The sequence below is a fragment of the Gymnodraco acuticeps genome, unplaced genomic scaffold (genome assembly GCF_902827175.1).
Source record: "Gymnodraco acuticeps unplaced genomic scaffold, fGymAcu1.1, whole genome shotgun sequence".
Lineage (NCBI taxonomy): Eukaryota > Metazoa > Chordata > Actinopteri > Perciformes > Bathydraconidae > Gymnodraco > Gymnodraco acuticeps.
Genome location: NW_022991180.1, coordinates 3,387,251 through 3,413,767, shown reverse-complemented (window position 1 = coordinate 3,413,767; position 26,517 = coordinate 3,387,251). Strand labels below are relative to the sequence as shown.

At 40.8% G+C, this 26,517-nt stretch overlaps 1 protein-coding gene across 5 annotated transcripts in view; it reads left to right on the top strand.

The window, feature by feature from the left end:
• Nucleotides 1-26,517, top strand: part of ccser2a (coiled-coil serine-rich protein 2a) — a 55,406-nt gene that overhangs the window by 5,547 nt on the left and 23,342 nt on the right. For 4 of the 5 annotated variants that reach the window (XM_034237880.1, XM_034237882.1, XM_034237884.1 and 1 more), the window contains exons 2-6: nt 10,095-11,566; nt 11,648-11,859; nt 22,693-22,786; nt 25,628-25,736; nt 25,877-26,057. In XM_034237880.1, coding sequence (XP_034093771.1) covers nt 10,138-11,566; nt 11,648-11,859; nt 22,693-22,786; nt 25,628-25,736; nt 25,877-26,057 — 2,025 coding nt within the window. In that variant the 5' untranslated portion in view covers nt 10,095-10,137. Of the gene's footprint in view, nt 1-184; nt 288-10,094; nt 11,567-11,647; nt 11,860-22,692; nt 22,787-25,627; nt 25,737-25,876; nt 26,058-26,517 lie in introns of all 5 variants that reach the window. The other variant, XM_034237881.1, reaches the window with a different exon arrangement.

Sequence of the window (26,517 nt, the reverse complement as noted above, 5' to 3'; positions counted from 1 at the left end):
ATATGCTTTATCAACAGCATGATGTACTTCCTGTGTGCTGCTGATAGCATAGTATAGCTTGAATGACTGTTTTTATACAATTTCACACAGCTTTCTAAATTGTATTAATCCATTTAAAGCAACAAGTATATTTTCACATTTGGGAAGTGGAAACCAATTAATGTTGACCAATTTTGCTTCATAGAAGACTACAAATGGTTTACAATGGGACAACTCTGGGTTTATGGAAGCCATCCAAATGACCTTGGACCTTTAATCGTTTGATGGTTTTTACAAGTGGAGCCAGAGTAAGCAACATTTTCATATTTACACTCAATACAATTTAATGATACCCGGTGATGTGAAAGAGATGTTTTTAGTACTTTTCCCAATGTGAACCGATAGAGTGGCGAAGTCCCTCTCTTTCCAGGGGATCTCCATGGGACCTTATTTCGGAAAAAGCATTTATTGAAGTCAATGGCGAGAGAAAGATTATCTTTCGATCCCGTTTGAATTGTGCCACAAATTACACATATGATGTTTGTCAATTTAAAAGATGATTTTGCAAGTCAAAACAATTCAAATGTAAAAGTAAAACTTTTTTTGTGTGAAACCGCTCAATGAACTACATCTCCCTTCTCGCACCACACACCAAGACGGCCGTCGAGTTGGCACATTTCACTTCTTTCTTTCAGAATGAGGCGATAAGTATTAAAAGAGGTGAAAATCACTACAAGTCTGGGCACGTTGAGAGCTGTACATACACACAAGGGGAGTTAGTTGGTTCCGTAAGAGGATGGACCGGATTCTGGGATTTGTAGTCTTTCTAGTTGCGTATTTTTCATAGTCTTACATTTCAACAGTTTTACGACAAACTGTGACTTTGTCACCGCCTCCAGCTCCCATCTGCATAAACGACTCTAATGACCTGGCCGACAGTGACTGACACCTGCGCTACTGCCAGGCAACAGATATCAGCCTTTTTATCCCATACGGCCAATCAGAAGGTGAGAATTAAATTGAGCTGTCAAATGCACTGCAGTCTTCTCCCATGTGGTTCAAACGAAGGTCATACATGGGAGAGGCAACAGATGTCTGTCTGTCTCTTCATGACGCGCACATACACTTAAAACTGAACGATAAAGCAGGGAGAGGAGTGGTTTAAGGAGAAATGTGATTCCAGTGATGGGTGTGTGTGGACATCTGGGCACCTCTAACAGTGAAGATAATTAGATTATAACAAGTCCTGCCAGCACTACTGCTTCTCAGAATCACACCTCACAAAGAAGGCAGCAGCAGGGTTATTCTTATGTATGAGTCAGGGTGGATGATGAGGACTTTTGGAGGGTGGTCCGTGTCATGACTTGTCAGTTTGACTTGGTGAAGACAATCTTTGTGACTGTTTCGTTTTTTCTGAATTAATGGACCACCTGGAAAAAAGTTTCCAACATTCAGATGTCATAACAGTTTTCCGTCTAGAATAAGCTCTCAAAATCCACACCAATTTAAGGCTGTAAATGTTTAAAAGGCTGACTTTGAGGCTTGTTAAAAGAAGTATACCAGGAAGTAATTTAAATGCAAAAGAAGTCATTTGCTACCCTGTGTTTAAGCCTTTTATTTGATTGCTTTGCTGCTGATGTGGGTTGAATCGGACTCTGTTGTGATTTACCACGGCATGTGATACTTACAAAGAGTAGATATTGAGGAGCTAGCAATATGGTTGTACAGCTAGCACTTAGCTGAAAATGGTGGACTGAGGGGGACCAGTATGCTGTCAACCATGACATGAGTATGGGAAATTGAACTCCTACTGAATCTTTACGAGAACCACAACAAATGCCTTTTTACTGGAGTGACTTAATGTGTAGCTGAGTGCTGCTAGGCGGGATCTGTTTCCCTTTTATTATCCCCTCTGGAGATTCAATGACATTAAAGGGCAGCAGCATGCAAACTGACAATTACTACTCTAGCTTGTCAGTAACATTTCTTTATTGGTGGGATTATGTGACTTTAGTCTTTGGACTTTGTAATATATTGTGGATAATTGATCAGACTGTTTCCTGCTGAAGTTTACGTCATTTGTACTGACAACAATTCTTTGTCATTTTTTTCTTTTCGTCTTTTAGTGTATTTCCCCAAAACATAATTTGTCCTCACCACTTCTGTACTCCTGCAGCACACTGGGTGGGGCTCCTGAAAGATGCCCTATCAAATATTAAACACAGCCATAAAGGCTCTGTTCTCCACACACACACACACACACCACACACACACACACACACACACACACACACACACACACACACACACACACACACACACACACACACACACACACACACACGCACACGCACACACAGACAGGCTCACATGCAAGGAGAGAGCCAGGCGGCAGACAGACCAACCTCTGAAGAGCGTCTTCCTGTTCCTGCGCTCTTCTCTCGTCTGGGCGCTGCCTTACTTTTAGATTAGATGATGGAGGAAACAAAGTGCAGTGACTTGGCAGGGTGTAGCTCTTGTTTTAATGATTCACTCTTGGATTAAAATAATTGGAACATAAACTCACTCAGTTAAGGTAAAGTTTTCTATTTTACTTTTCTGTGGTACATAATGAGCAAAAAATGTGATATTGTATATGTATGTTCTTCTGGTATCTTGTTCAGTATACTCAAACATACACTGTAGTTGTGAATGTAGCCGGTTGCCACACCTTAACTTTCCCCACTTCTTTCCTCTGTTGGTCTCTGTCATTCGATCTACCCCAGTTAGTATACAGCATTACCAAACCCTCTGCTGTCTCATTGGATTTGCATCAAGTAGCATCAGTGCAGCTCAGCCTAGTATTGCTTTCACTCAATACACATTAGCCTAGCGTCAGTGTTACTTTCATCCCTGTCTCATTCTATTAGCCTGCTCTAATGGCACTCTGTTAATCTCTTGTGGGACAAAGCTTTGGCCCACTACTGCTCGGTCCAGATGACTGGCCTAGTTATTACTCCACTGGGACACTGCACTCAATATATGTAAATGAAGCTGGACTTTGAGTGTCAGTAGGAGGTGAAAAAGTCATTTGGGCTGCTGTTGATTGTCAGAGTATAATTATTATACCTCTATGCATTCTTTCATCACAGACTATGCAATTAGATATCATTCATCCAACATATCAGATATGTTTTAAAACTGGGCTGACTGATTGTGGTTATGTGTGTGTGTGTATCTGTGTGTATGTGTCTGGAGTAGCCCCTTAAAATCTTGTCTCAGAGTGGAGCCAGCTGGAGGATATATAGGCTCTTCAGACAAGGGTTATATAGCTTTTGATCTATTAAACGATTGGTTTGGCGCTATAAAAGACAGATTCGCCAACATCGACAGACAGTAGAAAGAAAGATGGAGGTAAATTGCAAGCTGCAGCTGCCCTCCACATCAAACCAATAACCAATAAGAGTCTTCATTTTTTGCTTCCTCACTCCATCCATCCTCCCTGTTCATGCTTAATATTCTGTCTCTCCCTTTCTTCAGTTCTCTTCATTGTGAAGCTACAGTCTGTGTTGACTTGAATTGCTCAGATATACCCAAGAGAAAGCTGTTAAGTGTTTCTGAAGCTACATTTTTAGTAGTTACATATACAGCTCTTGTGCTAAGGAAGCTATTCAAAAAATGTAAGTGCACGTTACCATTTAGGCTACACAGGAAATAGTAGCAACAGAAAAGCTACCACAGAGAAAAAAGTTGAAGTCTGTGTAGATTTGTATGTGATTATAGAACCTTTCATATCTCTAAGGGCATGTTTGTTCAAAAATAACACCGTCCAAAAAGAAACCTGGTTCAATCAACTACTTTACAGCTTAGCTTGAAATAAATCCACTTCCAAAAGACATAACATTTCTTTCAGTTTTATGTCAGACAAAGAAGGGCCACTAATGTCTAGGATTGTAAACCTTTACACACCAATTACATTATGTTTTAGCAGGAAGGTGTTAAAGACATTTTACTTTTACTTTCAGGGTTCCCCCAGGAAATTGTATTAGGTTGCTCAACTCTTCTCCTAAACATTGTTTTCAAATCTAACTGTTTTTTCCAAATAAACTATTTGTACAACAATAGCAAACAATAATTATTTTGATAAATTTTCTCAAAGTTGTTTTTATTACTGCACTTAATGGAATACGAAGATATTGCTGCTATGAAAGCAAGGGTCTGCATTAAAGAAGTGATGCCCTGCTTTGGAAAGTAAGGCAATACAACAGACTCTTAATACGTAAATAACAGCTGACAATACTACTAGTAAGGGTGTTACCATGTGAAGTTACATTTGCATTTTTTTATATATTGTTCACTGTTTTCTTTTGAAACTACTAAAAAAGAGCATTTTCTTTCTATATACTAACTTCATACTTATTCCATATCCCTTTCTGGGGTTTCCACAGTCTGAATGCAATTCTCCCCTGATCAATGTAATACGAGAGGAATGATGTATCCTGACATTCTATTTTTGAGAGATGGTGCTCAGAGACTTTTTAATGATGGGGAACCATGAGCATTGTGACATGGGGATACACTGCAGCATCGTGTGTAGTAGAGCACCTCCATTCATGTGTAGCCCCACTGACCCAATAGATCATAGCCCCCGGCCTGTCGCCTCCTATCTGCATCCATCCTGTTACTCCTGAAGAATGAATCTCTGTAGTGGGTGAGCAGTTCAAAAGTGAAAGCTTTGCTAGAGGAGTAATGAACAACCTTATTCTTGCACTTCGGATTTTTCAGCCTTCCCAGATCTCTGCCAGGTGCTTTCTGTCTGGCTGTCCTCTGAGACAGAAATAAAGTAAGGCCAAACAGCCTCACTGGCAGACAGACAGAAAACTCCCATTCCCTGTACGACAGAGAGTAAGAAAATGTCATCTCACTTTTTTGCTTTTTTCACATATAGGGATCACTGCTGAGATGCCGAGTTGCAGGTCTAGCAAAAGATCTCTCTGTGGGAAAAGCCTGCCTGAAGTCTTGTCTCACTGCCTCTCCCATTCTTACTTTATCTAACAGCATCTGTCTATCGCTGTCCATTCCCTTTTCTCTTTGTAATCCCTTCCACTCCCTCTGCTGCTTGCAGTCTTTCGTTACATACCCTATTTTATTATTCTCTGGATTGGAAGTTAAATCATGATGACATCGTTCCATGCACTAGGTGATATTGGATTTTAATCTAATCTGTTGATCTATTCCGTACTCAGACAAAATCTATAAAGCAGCAATTTTTAGACATCAAGATAAAACAGTTTCTTGCTGTTCTACAACCCTCAGTAAACAAACCTAAAATACAAAGATAAACTACATTATTGAAACAATCTCTGTAGACCTCAGTGTTAAACCAGGTTCAAATTCAATCAACAGCATTGAAGCTTGTTGGAGGTTTATAATTCCAGTGTGCAAACGTTGCTCTTAGTATGATGTTTAGTTAGTTAGACTGTGTCTCTGTGGCTTTCCTTTACATTATTCATCCCTTCACACTGTCAAGGTTTCAGGTTTTGTTTCAGATGCAGTGCAGACCCACAAGAGGCATATTGTTGGCCTTGATACTTGGATGTTAGTGAAACTCTGGGATATTTATTTACAGTACTATACTCTGGGGGGAGGGGCAGGCCATCACATAAGCGCATGACAGATGGCAAGGTTTACTGCCCTACCTTAGAATGTCTGTCAGGCGGTTTGGATGTTGTTTTTTTATTGATGCTCCTCATGAGCTGACCTGTGTCCTTGTACTAGTATTGGAGAAAAGGGCTGGGTATCAATCATATTCGTCCATAGCACTGGGAAACAGAAGCAGACATTTGCTGAAATTTGAGCCGATACTTTGGGATTATATTTTTATTTTGAAGATAGTTGATTCATATAATTAATTTGTGAAAAAGTCATTATTAAAGCAAAACAAGCTTGTAATTGTGTTTATGTTATTAACAATTATTCGCTCAAATAGATATATCGGGATAGTTATTTTGTTAAAAAATGTTATCTAACCAGATAAAAGCATTGAGATAAAATCTCATTTTCAATGCTAACCTGGCCAAGAAGGCATCAAAGTTACACATAACACATAAAATACAGAGAACATAACTAAGAAAACAAAAGATGAAAAAGCAGTCACTACATTGTGCACATTAGGACAGTAAGAAAGGTGCACTACTTATGACTGCAAGAGCAGCTGGTGGTAAGGACTTTAGACAACTTCAACTTAAAACATGGTATTGAGACAAGTGCCCTCAGTTTTAGGTTTGATTGAAGGTCATTCCAAGACCAAGGACCATAATAAAAAAGACTCCTTTTTCCAGCCTCAGTCTGCACAGCAGGAACCTGGAACCGTATCCAGGCACTGGATCTGAGGTTGTAAGAGTCACAAACGAGCAAATCTGGCACATATGTAGAGTGGAAGCTTACCTAAAATGGCTTTATACATTAATAAAAACCAATGCTGCATCCTACGCATAGTAAGTGAGGACCATCCAGTTAGGCTATACAGTTTCAGGGGTGGGCGATATTGAAAAATATAATATCACGATATTTTTCAAGCAGTATCACGATAGACGATATTTATCACGATATTTTTTCATGTCGGTTATTATGGTTATTTTTCAAGTTACTTAACAGTACAACCACCTATAAGGTAACACAAACTAAAATAAAAAGGAGTAACAGACCAAAATACCATTTCAAGCTGGTTTTAATTCTGCAATGAATCCCTGAATGAACAATTCAACAGGAATTTTGATATGGTTTCCTCAGTGTTCAAGTAGGTAGGCCTACTACACCCTACACAACAAACGTTAACACTGGTTTCTTCACCAAGTGCACTCTCTTGCTAAATAAAATAAAATATTCAAGGCACATTTTCTCAGTATAACAATTCACTTTCTGTTTTAGGTAGCACTAGCAGTGATGTAACATCAATAAACATGAAAATGAGAGTAAAACATAACTAAGTAAAACATAAAACATCAATGAGGAAAAGTCAGTGCCAAACAATTAAAATGTAAACTTTAGACTTGAAGTGCAATCAAAGACTTTAACATAACTGAACATCTGTTTCAAAAGAGAGAAACAATATAAATACCTTATTGATAAAATAAAAATATAAGCCAACAGAATCAACCAAGACAATAAATGAAGTGCAATACTGTCTGAATCCTGACTAGACAGCTTGGTTTTTACTAACCGTTATCAGTATTTAGTTACTTCGGCATCATTTTGAAACGTGTATTACAATTAAATCACGGTAAAATAGGTTAATTGTGTCGTAGTTGGTTTCCACCACAGTATTTACATGGATATAAGCCCCGCCCCCTCTCCAGCGCGTCCTGTTTGAATGACAGGAGTAAACACAGCTGACAGCTCCAGCGGTTAGGGTGAGAATATTCTATATGCGTCCGTTGTGAACGCAGCATAACGCAGTTCAGAAAGCACTGTTCTGACGCTTTTAAAGCAACTTCGAGATTTTAACAGTATCAGGGGCACACAGGCCATGGTGGCCGTAGGACGTACAATTATTTTCGGGGCTTCACGGCCAGACCGGCCGTCATGGCCGCCGTGAAAATCCTACCCTGGTGCACTATCATGATATGATATCTCTGAAAAGGCATATCGTGGAGACCTAATATCGTCTCGACGATATATATCATATCGCCCACCCATAGGCGGAGTTTGACATTTGCGCTTGGGGGGGGGGGGGGGTAAAAACCTTTTTTACTGACGTCAGTACACAGTCATAACTATCGCGTGGGATGCTACGGATACAGTAGCAATAAAGCCAGCGCTCACCGCACTGAGTATGACTTTTCCACATACGAACACAACTCGTCCCGTCATGCACGCCTCATGCCCGCCGTACACACACACTCATATGGAAGGGGCGGTCTCTCCCCCCAACAACAGTGCATTACATAACTGTGCACATCTTATACTTATTTGATAACTACTATATCCCTTGGTTACTTGAACACTCTACAATATTATTAACCAGTGTCCTACCTTATTAAAATATTGATATACGAAATATTTGTATTGGAACAGTTTTCGACGTAGTAATGCTGTAATATATTTCAGCCACTCCCCCTAGTGGCTGAAATATATTACAGCATTACTAAGTCGAAAACTATGCCCCCCCGCAAAATCCGCCTATGCGCCCACCCCTATACAGTTTGCAAATATATTATTTTGTAATAAAATGCCTTAGATAATCAGAAATGTAAGGTACTGTAAGTTGAACGTCATTGGTACCAAAACTCTTGTAAATCATGGTCACATACAATTGCCTTTTATAGCAGGGCTTTGATAATGTGACATTAGTAGGCCACTGTTGTTGTTGCTGTAAATACAAATGTGAGACCTTAACATTAGACTATTCTACCTCCTTATTTACTCAACCCCCAAAGAATTACAACTAAACTATAATATAACAAGCATATCAACTGTGGATGGGGAATTTCTTTACAATGACTTCAAACATCAAAGGAAACTCCCGCACTGCCAACGGGTATCCTCCAATGTCTGGATGACAAGTGAGATGACCCAGATGAGAAAACATTTTCCACAGCTGCGTGGAGGATTTGCTGTTTATTATGGTGATCTGACACGCTGGATGTGAATGAAACTTAAGAGGGCCATACAGACGAGACCTCTAATCGAATTGCTACCCATTAAACACACATAGACACACACAACCACCACCCCCACCCCGGGGCAAAGAGGCTTTGGTTGCCCCACTTGCAATTGCTGACCTGATTTTGCGTGCAACTGTGTGTTTTCGTTTTTGTGCCGAAGTGTGTTTATGAAGCAGATTAGGATGGTGGCATAGCCTGACTTCTGTAGCACTTATGAGTGTGTCTCTTTGATTGTAGACGTGTGTGTCTGCATGGGAATGTGGGGCAGCAGGGTATGTGGACGTTTTTTTTCTCCAGAACACAAGACCCACATTTTCACACAACGCCCCTCCCCCACTAATTCAGAAGTTGAGTGGATTATTGCCCCAGTATCTGCCTTTGTGTCTATGTGCCAGTTTGTCAAAGGATCTACTCAAAAGGGGGAGAGTGCTTGATCTACTGTTGATCAACAAAACAGCCTGCATTTCTAAAAAATACATTTATTTTCTATCTGGGGCAACCGTCTGCAGACAGTTTTTCAGTCACTGCTTTGCTCCCTCATGCAGATGGATCACTTTCTGTTAACCGCTCCAGCCATCTGGATTTCAGTAACTTTCCTATTCTCTTCCAGCACTAGCCAGATGGATGCAACACGCAGGTGCACCACCAACACATGTACACTTGTCACATGGCTGATTGGAAACAGATGAATTTAACAACGAGTAGCAGGAAACGGCCCTGTGTTCTCCCTCCATTGGCTTACATGCTGTACGTCCTCCATTCACTATTCAAAGTGTGCTGGCTACCTTCCCAACACTGGTTTCCCCTTGTCCCCCAGGCGGTGTATATCCGTTTGCCCATTCTTCTGTTGGCCAGGCATCTCGGCGCCATATCCTCCAAAACCTGTGGCAACTCCAGGTCATGTCATCAGTGAAACAAAAAAAAAAGTTATCATTATTCTATTAACTGTCTTAATATACCCATACATTTTGGGAGATTCAATAATAATAAACACAATACTCTGGTTCCTGCTATGGATTTATGTTCATACATTTTTGTTTCCTGCTTTGAATGGAGTCAAGAATAACTTATGCATGGTTTAAAGTAGAGACATGTGATTTTCCATGTGTGATTTAAATTTGTGGCCGTGTACGGATTGCGTAAAGTCAGATTTAATTTAGCCTTTATGTCTCTCACATGACCACGTGAAAGTATAAAGCCAGACTTGCCGTGACAAAGCCTCAAGTCATCCTGTAAGCTGCCGGTTTAATCCCTAATGCTCCTCACAGTCAGACAGGCAACCACTCCGGGACAGCAGGTGGACAAAACTACCCTTAGTGTTGTTACTATTTATCAGGGCATATGGTGTGTGTTTGTGTGTCTGTTGTGTGTCTGACTGTGTTTGCTTTGTAGGATTTTCAACTACAGTACATTCTAAGTCAAATCATGCACACTGAAATCTAATCATCTATTTGTGTATTCTTTCCCCAGTTGTGTGTGATTCCATGTTCCTCCATGCCTTTTTTGGCATCTAATGGAAGAAAAATCACACATCAGGTCCGCCATGGTATCCAGACTGCCTAAGTTCGGTGGACGCTCCTCGACTGGTGCTGCCAGCCCCTTGTCCAATGGTTCTACACACCCGACCACCCCCACTCAGGATGGAAAGATCACTCCCTCAGGAACACGGCCAAATGGCGTAATCCGAGCCTCTTCATTTTCCTTCAAATGGAAGAGAGACGAGGGGACAACCCCCTCGAGCCCCACCAGCCCTGAGGATGGAGTTGAAGAAAAGGCTCAGACACTGCTCCCCCCTCTGGTAAAGGAGGTGAGAATTGGCTCTCCATCGACGCCCAAGATGCGGAGGTCAGGTATTTTGACGGTGGCTGTCTCCAGTCCCAAGGCCATCCCCAAGCAATCCTTGAAGATGAGTCCCAAAGTAGTGACCAAGCTAGACCAAAGCCCACTGAACGGAGGTCCTAAAATTGCAGCCCATAATGGCTTCAGCAGTCCAGTTCGAACGGGGTCAGAATCCCGACTTGTGCGGCCGAGAGCAGGCTTGAGCTCTCCCAGAAGCAGCTCTCAAGACAGCCTGTCCCAGTCAAGTGACAGCCTGACGACCTTGGCACTTGACAACATGGTGCGCTCAAACAGCTTCACTCACTTCAAGCAGATTCCCTCACCCACCAGCCAGCCTATGACGCGGTCCTTCTCCTTCAACCGGGCTGTAGAGCTAGCCAAGCCTCTGGCAAACACTCAGCTCCGGCCTCCTCGCAGTAGTTTTCTCAAACCCCCTCAGCTGAGCAATGGAAGAGTGGGTTTAGGACTCGGAGGCCTGAATAGCGGCCTTGGAGGTTCAGGAGGTCTAGGTGGAGGACTTCAGTACAGTAGACCACCTTCAGCTGCCTCTTCTCTCTCAATCCCTCCAGCGCCCACTACTCCTAGTCCTCTGAGAAAGCCTCTGCTCCCCAGCTGTGTGCTCAACAAGTCATTGGGAAGCAGTGGTTTGTCTTTGGGCTACAGGCCGGCTCGATCTGGGCAGACCAAACAGCAAAAGCCACTTTTTCCATGTAGGGTCAAGGGGGATATCAGACCTTCAACTGCCCCTGAATTTGCAGGGCTATTAGGGATAGCAATAGACATTGAGCGGACTAGTGAGACTGCAAAAGCAGTCTCTCCCAGTGACAGTGATGGAAGCTCCGGAGTAGGAAAAGGAGGAAAAAGTGTGCTTAAGATCTCTGGCCAGACAGCAGGTGAGACTTTGGAGGACATGTCCTTATCCTCGGCCTCCTCTCTAGACAGAGGCGACACCAGTGAAGATTTTCTAGATGACTTTGACTGTCTGGGAGATGGGTTCAGTGATGGGGACCTGCCTGACAACAGAATAACTGACAGCACTACTCAAACTCGCTTACACAGCTTTCTCAATGAGAGCCTTGACTGGGACACTATGGATCTGGCAGGTAAGATATTTTCGTAATTTCATTTAATGTTTGTTAAATTTTTGTCCGTTTCTCAGACATGCGTTTATTTATCTTCTGCAGGACATAAAGAAGAGAGCCCTATGCAGGACTCTCAGGGACCGCTGGGCTTGTCTTCAGAGCCGGCTGACGTCCTTCATGCTTCGTCTGTGGAGATGTCGCCCTCCAACAGCTCTGGTGGAACCTACATGTGGGATGAGGATGGTCTCGAGCCACTTGGGGGGCCGGGGACACATCCATGTGACAGCTATGATGATTCAGACCTCAACAGCATGGTGAGTCCCAGTTTCCAGCTTTCCCTTTTAATTTTGTTAATGTGTAACTTCACCCCAAGGTCTCAGCATTACTTCACTCACTGAATAATTTAGAATCTTTTTTTTAAGTCTGAGCCTTTGTGGGAGATAGGGAGGGGTTGAGCAGGGTGAGTGCATGGATGTGTGAAGCATGAGTGGCTCAGTGGGCGTTAAAATAAAAAAATGTTAGTTAACATTTCATGACACGAATTAGAACAAACCTGTCGACTCTGTCGGCATTATCCTGCAAGGTTCAGGGTGGAAAGATGGCCTGTTGAGTAATTTTCAACCCGTAAAATATATATTTCTAAAACATTTGTTCACAATATAGTCATAATTTCCCAGCAGCTCAAAGCACCTTTAATATGTCAGTCCTAAAAAACGATTCTTATTAAAAACATTTGCCGTCAGTTTAATCCCTTCCCACTGTTGTCGGGGTTTAAAAAATCATATAAAATTAACTTTTAATCAAGAAAATTTGAGAATTAATCAAAAATTAAAAGATCTCATATCTACTTAATATTATAACTCACTCAATATGAAAGCTGTCAGATTAACAACCTTCTCAGTAAGAAATATTTAGTTGATTGACTAATTGAAAGTCAATCAAATGACAGCTCCAGGTATGACATTTTTGTTGTTGTATAATCTCACAATTATTCATATTTAAACTGATAAGCACTCCTGTTGAAGCAGCTGCCACGAGCATGTAATGTTCTCCACTCCTCTCTTAAATGTGAAGTGGCACATCTCAGACAGAAAGGGAAAGGGGAGGAGAACAGCCAAAAGCCTTTAGCGATGATGAGGTCAATAAGGCAAAAAACTTCAGTAACACTTAAAGCTACTGCAGCTTTACCTGATTGCTAGTTGTCGTAGAATGTGCTAGTGTGAGTGAGAAGTGGGTTCATTTCCAAGTGTTGTTGTTTTTAAGAGTGAGAGGGTTGAAAGAAAGGTAAAGGGTATGACTTTACTTTTTATGACATCTTGATAGCAGTACATAAGTACCAGCATCAGAAGGCAATCTTAAGTAATTCAAAAATATAGGCCTGCAGCAAACATTACATACAAAAATAATAATGTACCTAATGTAAGCTTCAGGAGCACACTTTAGATTATCCTCAATCAGGGTGTGAGGAAGCTTATGTTTGTAGGCCCCTTAGTTTCAATTTTATCCTATTTAATATGAAATTATACTCATTTGTTTTACATTAAAACAGTACTATGAAACTTCAACTTTCATCTCTTTGGTCTGTGATTAAAAAAGTTAAGATTTTTGTAAGAGTTAGTCTATCGAAGTGTTGGTTTACAATAATGCAGGTGTTTTTTCTGATGTCATTAAGTGTAATTTCCCTTTTTATAGGGGGTTGACTTTGTTCAGCTAATACACTTTTAGGCTATTACCAAGTACATATACTGTACCTGATTACAACTTCGGGAACCTTTAGCACAACACAGACACACACTGTACATTGTTTAGTCCATTAATCAGTTCCACTTTTTAAAGATTCCTCCTTCCTTTTATAATTAGGGATTAAACGAGCAGAACAAAGGCTGAAAAGGAAAGCAAAAGTGTCACGAGGTTTCTGCCAGCTCTCACTGCATTTTTCCTGCCAAGGCTTCTCTCTCCCTTAGAGGAATGCTGACCTGGCGACTGACTGTGTGGTAATAGCATTGCTGGCCTTGTCTTTGGCTCTCTGTACTCCTGTACCCCGGCACCTGATCGCAGGAATGCGTAAAGAGCTTAAAATGAGCTGGACTAGAAATGATATAATACGCTTTATGTGTTTACTGTTATACCATGTGAAGGAGACGAAAACTCTGAGCCACTGAAAATGTAACTTGTTTATCTCACAATAGTGGCATTTGTAATGGTAATTTGGCAAAGTTATCAAAACAATAAGAAAAGGACAAGAGAGCTGTGTGTGTGTGTGTGTGTGTGTGTGTGTGTGTGTGTGTGTGTGTGTGTGTGTGTGTGTGTGTGTGTGTGTGTGTGTGTGTGTGTGTGTGTGTGTGTGTGTGTGTGTGTGTGTGTGTGTGTGTGTGTGTGTGTGTGTGTGTGTGTGTGTGTGTGTGTGTGTGTGTGTGTGTGTGTGTGTGTGTGTGTGTGTGTGTGTGTGTGTGTGTGTGTGTGTGTGTGTGTGTGATCTGTGTGCATTGGTGCTGTCAGTACAAGCACACACGCTGTAGCAATGTGAATCTGATTAAGAATCATTCTTAATTTCTTAGTGCAGTTACTGTCATGTGGTAGACTTGTCATGTGGCTTGAGAGTCCTTTATTTGTTCATATAGCAGAACAAAAAGTATGTTGTTTTATCCAATCCTACGTTTTATCAAATATTGTGCTTCCCAAGTACAACGTAACTTGATAGCAGTGCTTACATCTTTTTATAATTACGTATTGTGAGAATAATCAGATATAGATTGGAGAATTGTAATCAGTGCTAGTTAAAGTATCTTCTACTGAATGTACCACAAAACAGTTCAGAAGTACAAGATGATCTTTGCATGGCTTGGCAGGATTTACTACGGCAACATTATTATACTTATAATATAATATCCTGTAATTTTGCAATTAAAATAACTGTGCAAAGAGTTTGGGATTTGAATATTTGAAGTCAAAATCCAATGCTGGGATATTCTGCAGAAGGAAAAGGCCACAGGGCTGCTAGTTTGTATTTAACTAGATGATGTGTGTCCCCTGTGACTATAATCAGTAGCAGCCATCTTGCCGCCCCAGGCCAATGCAACAAAACCCAGCACTGCTACAAATCTGTAGATACATACATGATTTCAGCTTTGGGGCTCTCTAAAAGAGGAACAATATGAATAAAGAAGAATAGGGTGAGATTCAGTGACTGATAGCTGATGTGTGAAGATCGGCTCTATGGGGAATCTGCCTTTGAGATATTTAACTGGGCTATTTGATTAGAGAAAATGAGCCCACTTACTGTAATTAGATGCACTGAGCTCTCTATTCCACCCTATTCATCCTATTTTCTTCCCATCTGTCTGTCTCTCTCTCTTACTCCTTCTGCCATTGTTCACTGGAAATAGTAAGTAGTTCCTTGGAAAACCACAAATATATGCCACGTTTACACGGAGACGAAACGGGTTGTATCCGATACAGTTCTCTATCGTATGGGCGGTTCGTCCACACGAGGCCGTAACGGAACCGCGGAAACGGAGCCCTCAATCGATAACGGCTCCCAAGGTGGGTAGATCTGCGGACGAAATGCTCTAGGGGCCAAACGGCTCCGTGTGTACGTCCTATACGATCATTTCCTGATAACGATGACGCCATAGCCCTGCCTCTCCCCACCTCTGCTGCTGACCCCCGCGTCATTGCTGATGTGTTTCGCTAACAACAACAACAACAACAATGGCGGATCACAGGGTTGCTTTCGTGCTCCAGACGCTACTGACCATGCTACAGATGTTGGACATGGAGAACTACATGAACTACATGTTGCTAAATCCACCGTGGAGAATAAACAGAAGGGCAACCAGGCAACCATGGCAACCATGCTCGGAGGTCTTATTCGCTGCCTTTGGTGTATTTTGTGGCGGAAGTACAGTGCCTCTTACAGACGGACACGTTTCTTGAGCCGATTCCGTGTGGACGGCAGACTTTTTTGATATCGACTAAGGTTCGTTTTCCATTTAGTTTCCGTGTAAACGTGGCCATAATCTTGTCACAAAGCAGTGTCTGTGTCCAATATAATTTGTGATTCTTTCAGATTTATGCTGCATAATCCATGTGGTCTGTAAGGACAGTGACAGTCTGCTAGGAGTTGAATGAAAGGCCAGGAGTTTGCTGATAGCTTTTCTTTTAGTCTTGTGAATGCATAAGCCTGCTGCTCTGAATTAGATGCTAGGGTTATTAAAAAGGAAAGGCATGTAATCATGGCTGTGAGCAAAAAGTACAGTTGAATCCTCTTAAAGAAGAACGCAACTAGTGTTTATAGCATTTATGTAAGCAAAACCCTCGCTGTGTTTGTTCCTCGTTGGCATGAAAGATTAGATAAGATATTAAGCTCCTGGCAGGTTTAATGTTTCTACACTGCAGTGGCGTGCACAGTCCACTTGGAGGCAGTGTGTTTCCTTACGACAACACACTGTGGCTGCTATAGTGTTCCTGGCTTGTGTGTCCACTCCCAGTATCTTTCCGGCTATAAATGGCTCCATCTGCATTCTTTTGCCTCTATGCAAAATCAAGGAGGGAGCTACCTGAGCTGATAATAACACTCCCATGATGCACCATGCAGCTCAGTACAGTACCAGCTTTACAAAATTGGCATTGAGAGATGGCGGGACCCTTCTCACAGCGCCTGTTAATGTTTCCCTGGCCTCAGCGCAATTCATCATGCAACGCAACGGCATCTCTAGACCAGGAAACTATTTATATCTAAATGGTAGAAGCATTTTGGAGTATCCGAGAATACTTATTATTTTGTCAGTCATAAATGGAAAGGATCCTAGAAAAAAAGCTGTGAAAATATATAAATGTATCCGTGCAGCTTATGTGTTTTTTCTCTAGACTGTGTCAAAGGATGGAATTAGCAGTTTGGCTGTTGAAGGGTTTGTTTTTGGATTGATTTATATTGTTAACTGCATACCTTTTATCCCCTCTCAGTATTTGCCAAATACTATGTTCAACTTGAATTCAACATGAATAGAATCAACAGATCTACCAACTTTGGATTTAGTAAAGCTTATTGTTATGGTGTTTTAGAATGCCTCTTAATAACAGAAGTACATTACCTTTTTAACTACAGCCCCTTGTCCCTCCTCGCAGCATGAAACCTTGCTCGAAATGTGCTGCAGCTGCTGCCATTTTCTCTAGTTTAGCAGTTTGGTTTTCGTGTGAATGTTTTACCCATTTCCCTTTCTGTGTATTACCCAATGTCCTGGTGGTACCGTAATCCTTCCAGCTTCCTCAAAGCTGCACACTTACCGCTGCCTCTTATCCCGGATTTATTTATTTTGCCTCTAATTTTAGGCTTTTGTAGAGCAAGGTTGAGACAGGTCATTTCATTAGTGTTTAAATGAGTGAGGTGCTTAAGCCTTTTGTCTGCAGTCCTCAGCCATTTATGGAACAAGCTGCCAGTGAACCGGCTATGCTGCTGCATTAATGAGGCTTATAGCTCACCTGCTTTAGTTTTCTTTATTTTAATTTGACAGCAGCAGCCTGTGAAGGTAAACAATGGTTCTATGTGTAACCCCTTTTGCTGCATTCAGTGCTTTCAATAGAGACCATCCCAAACTACTTCTGACAACAGCAGTCTGAGTCATTCCCAAATTACAGCCTACACTTCTATCATTATCCTCCATGACTCCCTTTAGTTTCCGACCACAGTCGTGACTATTATTTTACCAGCAATCATTACCATGCTGCTTATTATAACCACTTCTCTCAACACAGGCAACACAAGTTCACAAAGAAAAGCAGGTTTAACAAATCTTGTTTGAGAGACAGATGCTGCAGTTATAACAAAAAAAAAGCATAATCAGTGGCGGACTATTTATACCTAGGAGAGGTGACCCATTGAACTATTGGTTAATAATACATGTGCAACGTTATGTGTATAACATAGTAATTGGTTTTTGTTTCAGTTCAAATGTGCCGCATACAAGACTACCAATATACATAATGTGACACTGTCCAAAACTCTAGGCTGCAATATAAATTACATTAGATAATCATTCATATAACAGAAACAGACTTTTAAAAATACACAATTTTAGAGGGTAGAGTAATGTATTTCTCATTGTCAGCACTAACCTTATTAAACACTTGATTTGTTGAATCTCTCCCCACTCCATGTCCAATTCAACTTGCAGTATTCTCATTTACATTTCATGCGCCTTGTGATTTTTAAATTATGCCGATGAAATTCAGTATCTAGTCTCATGGATATTTGATTGTCTTCTTCTTGCAGTAGTTTAATTCAGCTCACTGGTAAGGCTTGGGTGAAACGTAATCTACTTTTACTAACAGAATTGTAATTACATTTCTACAAAATATTCTTTTAGTTTTTGCACAAAAATTAATTTTTCTACAGAGCTTTGGATTTGTAATGTCTTTATTTTCAACTGTGGTGTTTACCTTACTCCCCACAGTATATCGTATTTTCACTCTGTGTTGCATTTTGTATGTAAAACTAAATAGAGAAACGATAAATTAAGCATAACGATTGCAGTACCTCTCTCTCAAAAGAAGGTCATTCAAATTAAGCAGGGCACTAATTGTGTACTATTAAAAGCAATACAACAACTTAGGTAAAAGGTGTAGTTATTGTTATCAGTCTAAGTAACAAAGCCTTTTCATAAAGCAGTGCAATGTGCAAACTGAAGCCTGAGGTGCCTGCTTGTTGGCAGAGGAGTACAGAACGGCTGCTTTGTTGACGGTCTTTGTTTTATGTCTAAAGTACATACACTATGACGCAGGAAGCATATTGTTGTCAATTTGTTAACAGTACGCACAACGCACAAAATGAAATGGCAAAAAGATTGAGCTGGGAAGGTATACTGCTGATTTGAGAGTTACATAACTGTATTTTGCTCTGTTCTGTAGCTCCATCGCTCATTAAATAATTTCACTCCGTGTTCCTGTTTCACTCTGCTTCTGTTTTGTTCTCTGAGTGTTTGCCTGCGCATAGCATAACACAACGTAAATGAACAGTAATGGAAAGGATATGGCGATTTGTAACAATCTTTTTCTAGGTGTAACAGTAAACAATATTGGAGATTTAGATTATACCTTAGTTGAACAGTCACGGCTCAGCACAGGTTCAGTTCAGGCTGAGAAAAACTTCAATGCAAAGTTTATTTTATTTTGAGAAGACGGTAGTGCAACTGTCAAAAAGATACAAAATCACCTACCTATATTTTTAGTACCTATTTTTACAATTTTGCTATGATAGAGATTATACAGGAGTACACGTAATGCTGGTTAGAGCCTTTAAACTGAAACTGGTCAGTATTTGTTTCAACACATTTAAGTCCTTGCCAATTACAGTTTTTGTTGACAGTTGTATATTTCCATCTTTTCACCTTCCCATAAGGCAGCTATCCCTCTCTGTATTTAAAGACCTAGTTCTGGTAAATGGATTACAATGACATCTGGAAATGATTGAGGTAGAGGACATCTCCTCCATTAAAACCACAAGCGAGTCCCAAGATATAGAGAATAAGAAATTATACTGTTAAGTACTGGTGCTAATGTCACACAAGAGACATGCACAGAGAGCAGCAGCTGAGCACACATACCCCATACTCTATACATTTCTATGTAAAGACACGGCATAGGCTATCACATAATATTTCAGTATATCTGAGAACATTATTTTGGAAAGCGTTTGACCTTGATACAAAAATAATGATCCTGAAAATGTATTGTTTTTTATCCCTCCTCTCTGATAGAGTAGCTCAACTGAGATGTCATTACAACCACATAGACAGATACTGGGTTGAAAAGAGGAGCTTACATTGTGTAGGACAAAGATACGAAAAAGACAAGTAAAGTCTCCCTCACACTTATTGATTTGACTCTGTAACCCAGGGCTGAAGTTTGTGGAGTCTTAAAAAGTAGTTAAAACTGAAATTCACCTGCCAACTTTGCCTTTTTGGATGATAATGTGCCGTGGCTAATTTACAGTCAGCCCACAAAAATGAAAATGAAAATCAGAAACCCCAAAAAGATAGCATTAAGTAGAATTAAGGTTACTGTAATGAGCTTTTATTTCGCTTTGCAAGTCTGTTGTGAAGGCATCTGGGTCACTCGTGGGCAAAATGTCAAACAGAGAAGTTCAGCTTTAAAACTTTCCCAGTGATCTTAAAGGTTTTAATCAGTGTTTGATGAAGCCGTGTTTGTTGTAAGATGCATCTGGTGCTGACGGTGGGAGCAGAGAGTGTGCCATGAAACTGAGCACACTGGAAGACCTTCACACGGCTGTTACCATTTTGAAGGCTTCTCTTGCTGCAGGCTTTCGATTGATTGAGCATGTCTGTGTGTCAGAGATGGATCGAAAATGTGTATGTCATAATGTCAAATTCATGTACTCCTACAAGTCCTTCCCTGAGTGAGAACAGGCACAACGGCATCATTTTAATTGGCTCAAAACCGCTGTTTTGTGCATTTTAATAACCGTTCCTAACAGATATTGATCTCGCTGTTGAATCACAGAGTTCACAACACACTCTGCATGATAGAATTATTTCTTAACAATATATATTTAGTTACTTAACTTATATAATAAAACAGAGCTCAAGAACAGGGTCATGAAAATATCACACAGCAATGTAGCCTGGAGTCCCTTTATCAAACATCTTCTAACATTGGATGCCATTTTGATTCCTTTTCAAGCAAATGTTAAAATGAGCACAACCAGGCAGTATAAACCCTGCAACAGTACTGAACACTGATCACTGTCAAACAGAATGAATATTATCTTCTAAAGATTACTTAACAATATGATCAAATGTAACCCTTTTGTAACAACATTTTGATTAGTAACTGCAATTGAATGACATATTTTTTTCTCAGTTACTATAACTGGTTACAATGACATTTATACAACAAATAATTTCTGTTATATAATCATAATAATTCATGCATTCATCCACAATTCACTCCTGATGTGTGCAATATGTGAGAAGAATGAGAAATACAATTAAAATCTTTAATGTTCCAGGCAATTCTGAGTGCCAACAATGCTATTTACACCCGGGTGTCCGTAGCCAACAATGCTTACACCCGGGTGTCTGTAGCTAACAATGCTATTATACATAGATCGGTGGCTAGCATCAGGTTCTCTGAAGAGAAAAGAGGTTAATGAAGATAATGAGAGTGAGTTGGAGGCATCTACAAGCCAGATTCTAAGATTGACGGCGAAGATTAGCTGGTTTTAGGCTCTCGTTAGCCAGTGTCTCGTAGCACAGAACGCATACTGGCAAAGGCCCATCTTCAGTGCCTGTGTAGGTAAATCCCAGTTCCAAGTAGTTCTCATTGTATTTTCTCTTAATCTTCCGCGGAATCTGGCTTGTAGATGCCTCCGACTCACTCTCATTATCTTCATTAAGGGTAACGTTAACCTCTTTTCTCTTCAGAGAACCTGATACTAGCCACCGATCCATGTTTGTGGTTTTAAACTCGCACACGTAACCATGGGTAACCAGTGGTGAAATTAAGTGTTGTCCTTAATTAACAATAACAAAAATCTACGTTTTATATATGTACTTATTTTTACAGTTTGCATATATGAGGTGGTCCGTGAAAATCCTTGATAATAAAAAGTGGATTTTATTTAGCTTTTTTCCACGGACCACCTGCAGCCGCGGACCACAGTATGAGAACCGCTGCACTATAGAGTGCGCAAAGCTTTTAATACACAGAAGTGAACTGTCAGACAGCTGAAAAGAGCTGGAGCCAATAAACGATGTAAGAGTTGTACCTCAGTACCGTGTCAAATGAATGAAAGTCAGTATATCAGTTACATTTCACCAGATATATGCGAGTGTAGGCTGTTTTTGAAAAAGAGCATCTGACCCATTGACGCTACTTAAGATAGATAGTAGGTGAATGGATGGACGGATGAATTGATGGATGATGATAATTAATACCTAGCTTTGCTGACAGTATTTGGAGGGCTGCAGAAGTACGAGCTGTTTTTTCCATTTTATTCATTTTTCTTCATCTACAGGCAGTAATTGTGCAACACATGAGATTTACTATAATGACTCATTTTATGCTCGTGTCCTTTAGTCAAAGCTCTGTCAATTTAGTTTCATAAAGCCCAAAATTGCCTTGAAAAATAAAGCTTTGAACTATTGATTCATTTCTCTGCTTTTGGGTATGCTTTTAATTATTCGGCAGACAGCAGCGCAGCAGTCAGACTAACTGCATATTCCGAGGCTGTAATGAGTACTGTTTTTGTTGGATTTTCAAAGTGTTCTGTATTATCGTTCATAATTGAGTGATATTTTCCCAGAAGTGTGTTCTGTGTCTGTATTATGTTGAAGGGAATACTTTGCTGCTGGAGTGAGAGTCATGTGAAACGGCATCACAGGAAAAGTATTTGACAGTCCTTCACAAGTTCTGATTGTTAATGACAACATGAAACAATTACGGAGAGTACAAATGTATAAAGATAAAGGACATTTAATGCGCAAATGTCAAAAGCAATGAAAGCACCATCTAATTACAAGAGTTCAGCATGACATTCCATTTTATATAATGTATAAGTTCCACAAAGGGAGTATTAATGGAATTAATACATTACACATACATGTAGATGTGTTCCTGCCCTTGAGTCCAGTTCCTCTGTATCTACAAAACAACCTGCATTCCCCGTTAAAGAAGGACTTTATGTCACAGCATCAATTAATCCTGTTGTGTGCTAAAAAGTTATGTTTTTTATATCTCATAATAAAATATGGGTTTGTAGCAACTAAAAGCTGCTTTAGAAGAATTGCTAATGCCAGACCAAGGACAAAAGGATCCTGATTCATGCAAACATTCATGTCTTGCTAATTGGAGGATTAGGAATGATTTTAAATGTTTCAAAATGCTGTGTGACCCAAAAATACAAACTGCGTCTGTATATTTGTCCTTTAGTGCATTGTGTGTTTTTGACTTAATTGTATCTGGCCCCTGTTGTCTAGATATATTTATCCCCATCAGTTAGGCTTCCCGAACAAAAACACATTTTTCAAAAACACAGAGGAAAAATGATATAATGCACTCATAATGTGCCTAAAATGTACCCATAATGTTATCTAATGACAACGAAATGATTTTTGCCTGTGATTTCTCAGGATATGCTTAACAACCTGGACCCTCCGGCATCTGGAGAGCTGGATGAGGATGACCTCATGCTGGATGTGGACCTCCCAGAGGACGGCTTGCACGGTCAGCGCGCACGCACACACACACACACGCACACACAAATTGTATTTATCTTATACAGATTTAAATTTGCGAGGTTATTCTTTGGCCATGAGAAATGCTTTAGTATCATTGGCTGGAAGTCATCCATTATTCTTCGGACACCTGCAGCGTTAGTGCTCTGATCATAATTGTAAATTAATGCATTAACCAAGGCCTGAGCATTCTATTTCCAGCATTATCCTTTTATGGCATATAATGTCTAGAATTGAATAAATCCCATTTTGCCTTGGGTGAAGAATTGTCTCTGCAACATCCATTAGCATCTTTTAATGGACACCTTATTGTCTATTATGTGCTGTTACTGCTAATATTTGTTTGCTGAAGAGTTATTTAATTACAACTCCAACATTGTTCACAACTAGCTCTGAATGACAGGTAGGCAGCTGACTTGGAGCAGTATCATGCTGCCTTTGTTTATAGGAACAGATGCACACACAGTTGCGTATGGTTACAGCACATCCACATTGCATACATAGGCTCAGAAGATCAGAGGCTACATTTGATCGCCTTGAAAACAGCAGTCTGGTGTTAGCACAATTAGTTTAATAGCTTAAAACCCCCCGCTACCATCTTGATATGATATCTATTTCTGTCTTCAGTGCTTTCTCTGTGGCTCATTTTCACTTTGTGGATTTAATCAATTGCTAATCTTATTGGGAAACAGTAAGATAACTTCTTTGTGGGTTTTAAAGGTGATCAGGTCATCATATTGCCACATAATAATAGTGTTGACAACGTTATTATGGATTCAGTGGGTAGTGTGGGTCACTTACATGAAAAGGGACATTTTGACCTCACCTATAATCAAACATGATGCATTCTAGGAAGGCACTCCTGAAGCTAGCCCTGTCACATTACCATTCATGGCCAATGAATAAGGCACATTGAAATATATGGATGGGCAAACGCACCCATGCACATGTACAATAGTTAGGTGTCAGGCACCCCTAGCAATGCTGCCCACCGCAAATGCTCTGCAGTAAATTCTAACTTTTATGAAGTTATTTATCAGCTTTTATGATATCAAGTAATGTCATTGATATAAACTACATCCTCCAAAATGATCATAACATTAGATGAACAGCTCTCTAAAACAGCTTTGACAAAAAGGGAACATTACAACCTTGCAGATGGTATACATTTATTGCAGGCTTGTTGTATTAGACTGCATTAGTTTTAGCTAGGTGTGCCTAATAAACAGTCAACTGCAAATACATCACTGAGGCATCTTTACACCTCTGATGTCATCTTCAGTCTGTAAACAATGATTTGGTTTTGAGTGAAGCAAACCGACAGGGAGAGGGAGAGGAGAATGTTCACTCCAGAGGAATGTGAATCGGCGTGTTGTCCCTTCCTACTCCTTTTTGGGAAGTGACCATATTTATAGCGCAGTGTGTCATGGCTAGTGCTAAAGCGTCAGAGTGAAAGCAAGAGAAGCTGAAGAGTCCAGTTAGACCCAGCCCACAAGGCAGGCCTTGAGACACGGGATAGGAAATGGTGTTCCCTCCCTCCCAAAGACACCATGACTCTGCCACAGACCAGGAAGTGGAGAAGAAGACAAAAAGGGATGGGTAGAAGAGGCCTCATGTATTCATTTCATCCAGTTACCGGGTCCCGTGACAGAAGAGAGAGGCCCCAGCTTCTCTCTCTTTCCTGCTACAGCTAGTGAATTTCTTTCTTGGACACAAACCAGTTACATCAGCTGCTCCCCACCACCACCACAGTCATTTCTCCCCAGCTGCAGTTCCTAGGGAGTTCCCAGAAAAACAAGCCTGTCAACAAAGACAGAAGCAGACGGAGTGGGATCTGGGTAGACTTTCTCTCACTGGCCCTTTAACTACTCACCAGCTGACTGGACAAGGAGACATTTCTCTCCACTCTCCGTCTGAGTTTCTCTGCCTTTGTGGATTTCTCACCCCCAAGTTGGAATATATTCCTTTTGAATTACTTTTTAGAGGACTTTTTCTGAGCTGAAAAGAAGTTACTGGAAGCGCTGAAGTTTCCTGGAATGTAATAGTTCAGATTCAGGCTGAAGTCTGCTCCTGTGCTATGTGGTGACACTCAGGGTAAAGTAAATCAAATGCCACTGCTGAATTCCTTGGATTGCTGTCTTTCAATCTGCTCAGTAATTCTTTATCTCTCTTTTGTCTATCTCTCTTTCTCCCCTTTCTATCTGGAACATAGATATTCAAGGGTCCTTTTGATTTCCTGAGGGTCTCGCTCTGTTAGTTGTCAATTTTGTGGCGTTCATGGTTCATTTCACAGCTGTGTACTATTGAGTGTTGCCAAATACTGTGTCCTTTTACCTCCTTGAAAATGTAATGGCCTGTCACTGTGTGTGTGAGCGTGTTTTTTGCATTTGATGTCGGAGATGAATAGAGAATAAGGAGGGGGGATCCGATCATGATTTATATGCAAATACCCAAGATAGGGTATCTGAAATATACACAGAAGTATTCATTACCACAATATATGAAACATTGACTCTCAGTCTTGCTTTTTGTGTTTGCTTTAGAGTGGTAGTAAAAGACAAACACTGGCTGGGAAAAAGAGAAAAACATACATTATAACCTTTGCAGAAATGCAGCTTATCTTCAACAACAAACATCCACTTCACTTCAACAAATAACAGCAGCAACATAAGTGATTTTCTTGAAGACCATATCTCAAACACTGGCTTCATACATTTCAGCTCAGATCAAAAAGTGTTTATGCTCTTTTATCCTTCACTTGCTTCTTCTCTGTTTTAGATATTCAGGTTTCTTTACTCGGTCTTATCTTGCTCCAAATTCTTCTGCATAGACGCTGACAGGATGTCCCACTTTGAGTGCTCAGAGAGGGCCGGTCGGCAAGGGCAGCAGCATAGACACCATCGCTGGAGTGGACCAGATAACTTCTACAATGATAGCAGGTTGGTTAGGCCTGGAAGGATGTCTCCAGAAGAGAATTCAAAAGTAGAATGCAGAAATCAAAGACACAAAGCCAACATCATTCTGTATTCCCTCTGCCTGGCTCTGACTCTCTCCTCTGGGTTTTATCTCTTTTTCGCAGGGCCCATGTTGTTCAACACTATGACAGTCTCAAGGCTTCGAGGGTCTCTTCACGCTCTGTCCCCTCTGAAGGCAGGCATCATGGCTACTTGGCGATGCTGGATGAACTCACACTCGAACACGTGACTCAGGACTGCGGCTCGCTGAAGAACCAGCTGCTCAGGCTCAAAACAATGCTACAGGTGAGAGCCATTTATAAACACAGAGGTGTACGGGTGCATGTAGCAAAACTTGCACACTCTTACGGCCCGTCCACACAGCGGCGTGCGTTCAACGCTGCTTCCCATTCACTTTGAATGGGGTGACGTCACGCTTTGCCGAACTGCATTGTTGTTCCGTCGCTTCGCTTTGCCTCCGTTGCTCGCTTTAAAAGTTGAGAAAAGTTCAACTTTTCAAGCTTCGACGGAAGCGTCAGCCAATCAAATCATATGCCAGTACAAGCTCTAGCCAATCAAACCGCGTGCTTGTGTGTCCGGGGCGGGAGATTCATGTGATTGGTTGTTGGTCGACCTTCAGACACGCCCGCCGGCAAGCTTCAACGCACGCTGCCGTGTGGACGCTGCGTTACACACGTGAATGCATGTAGAGAGATCTACAAGATGCCAACACGTAGGTACATGCACGAACACACACAAGTGTTCA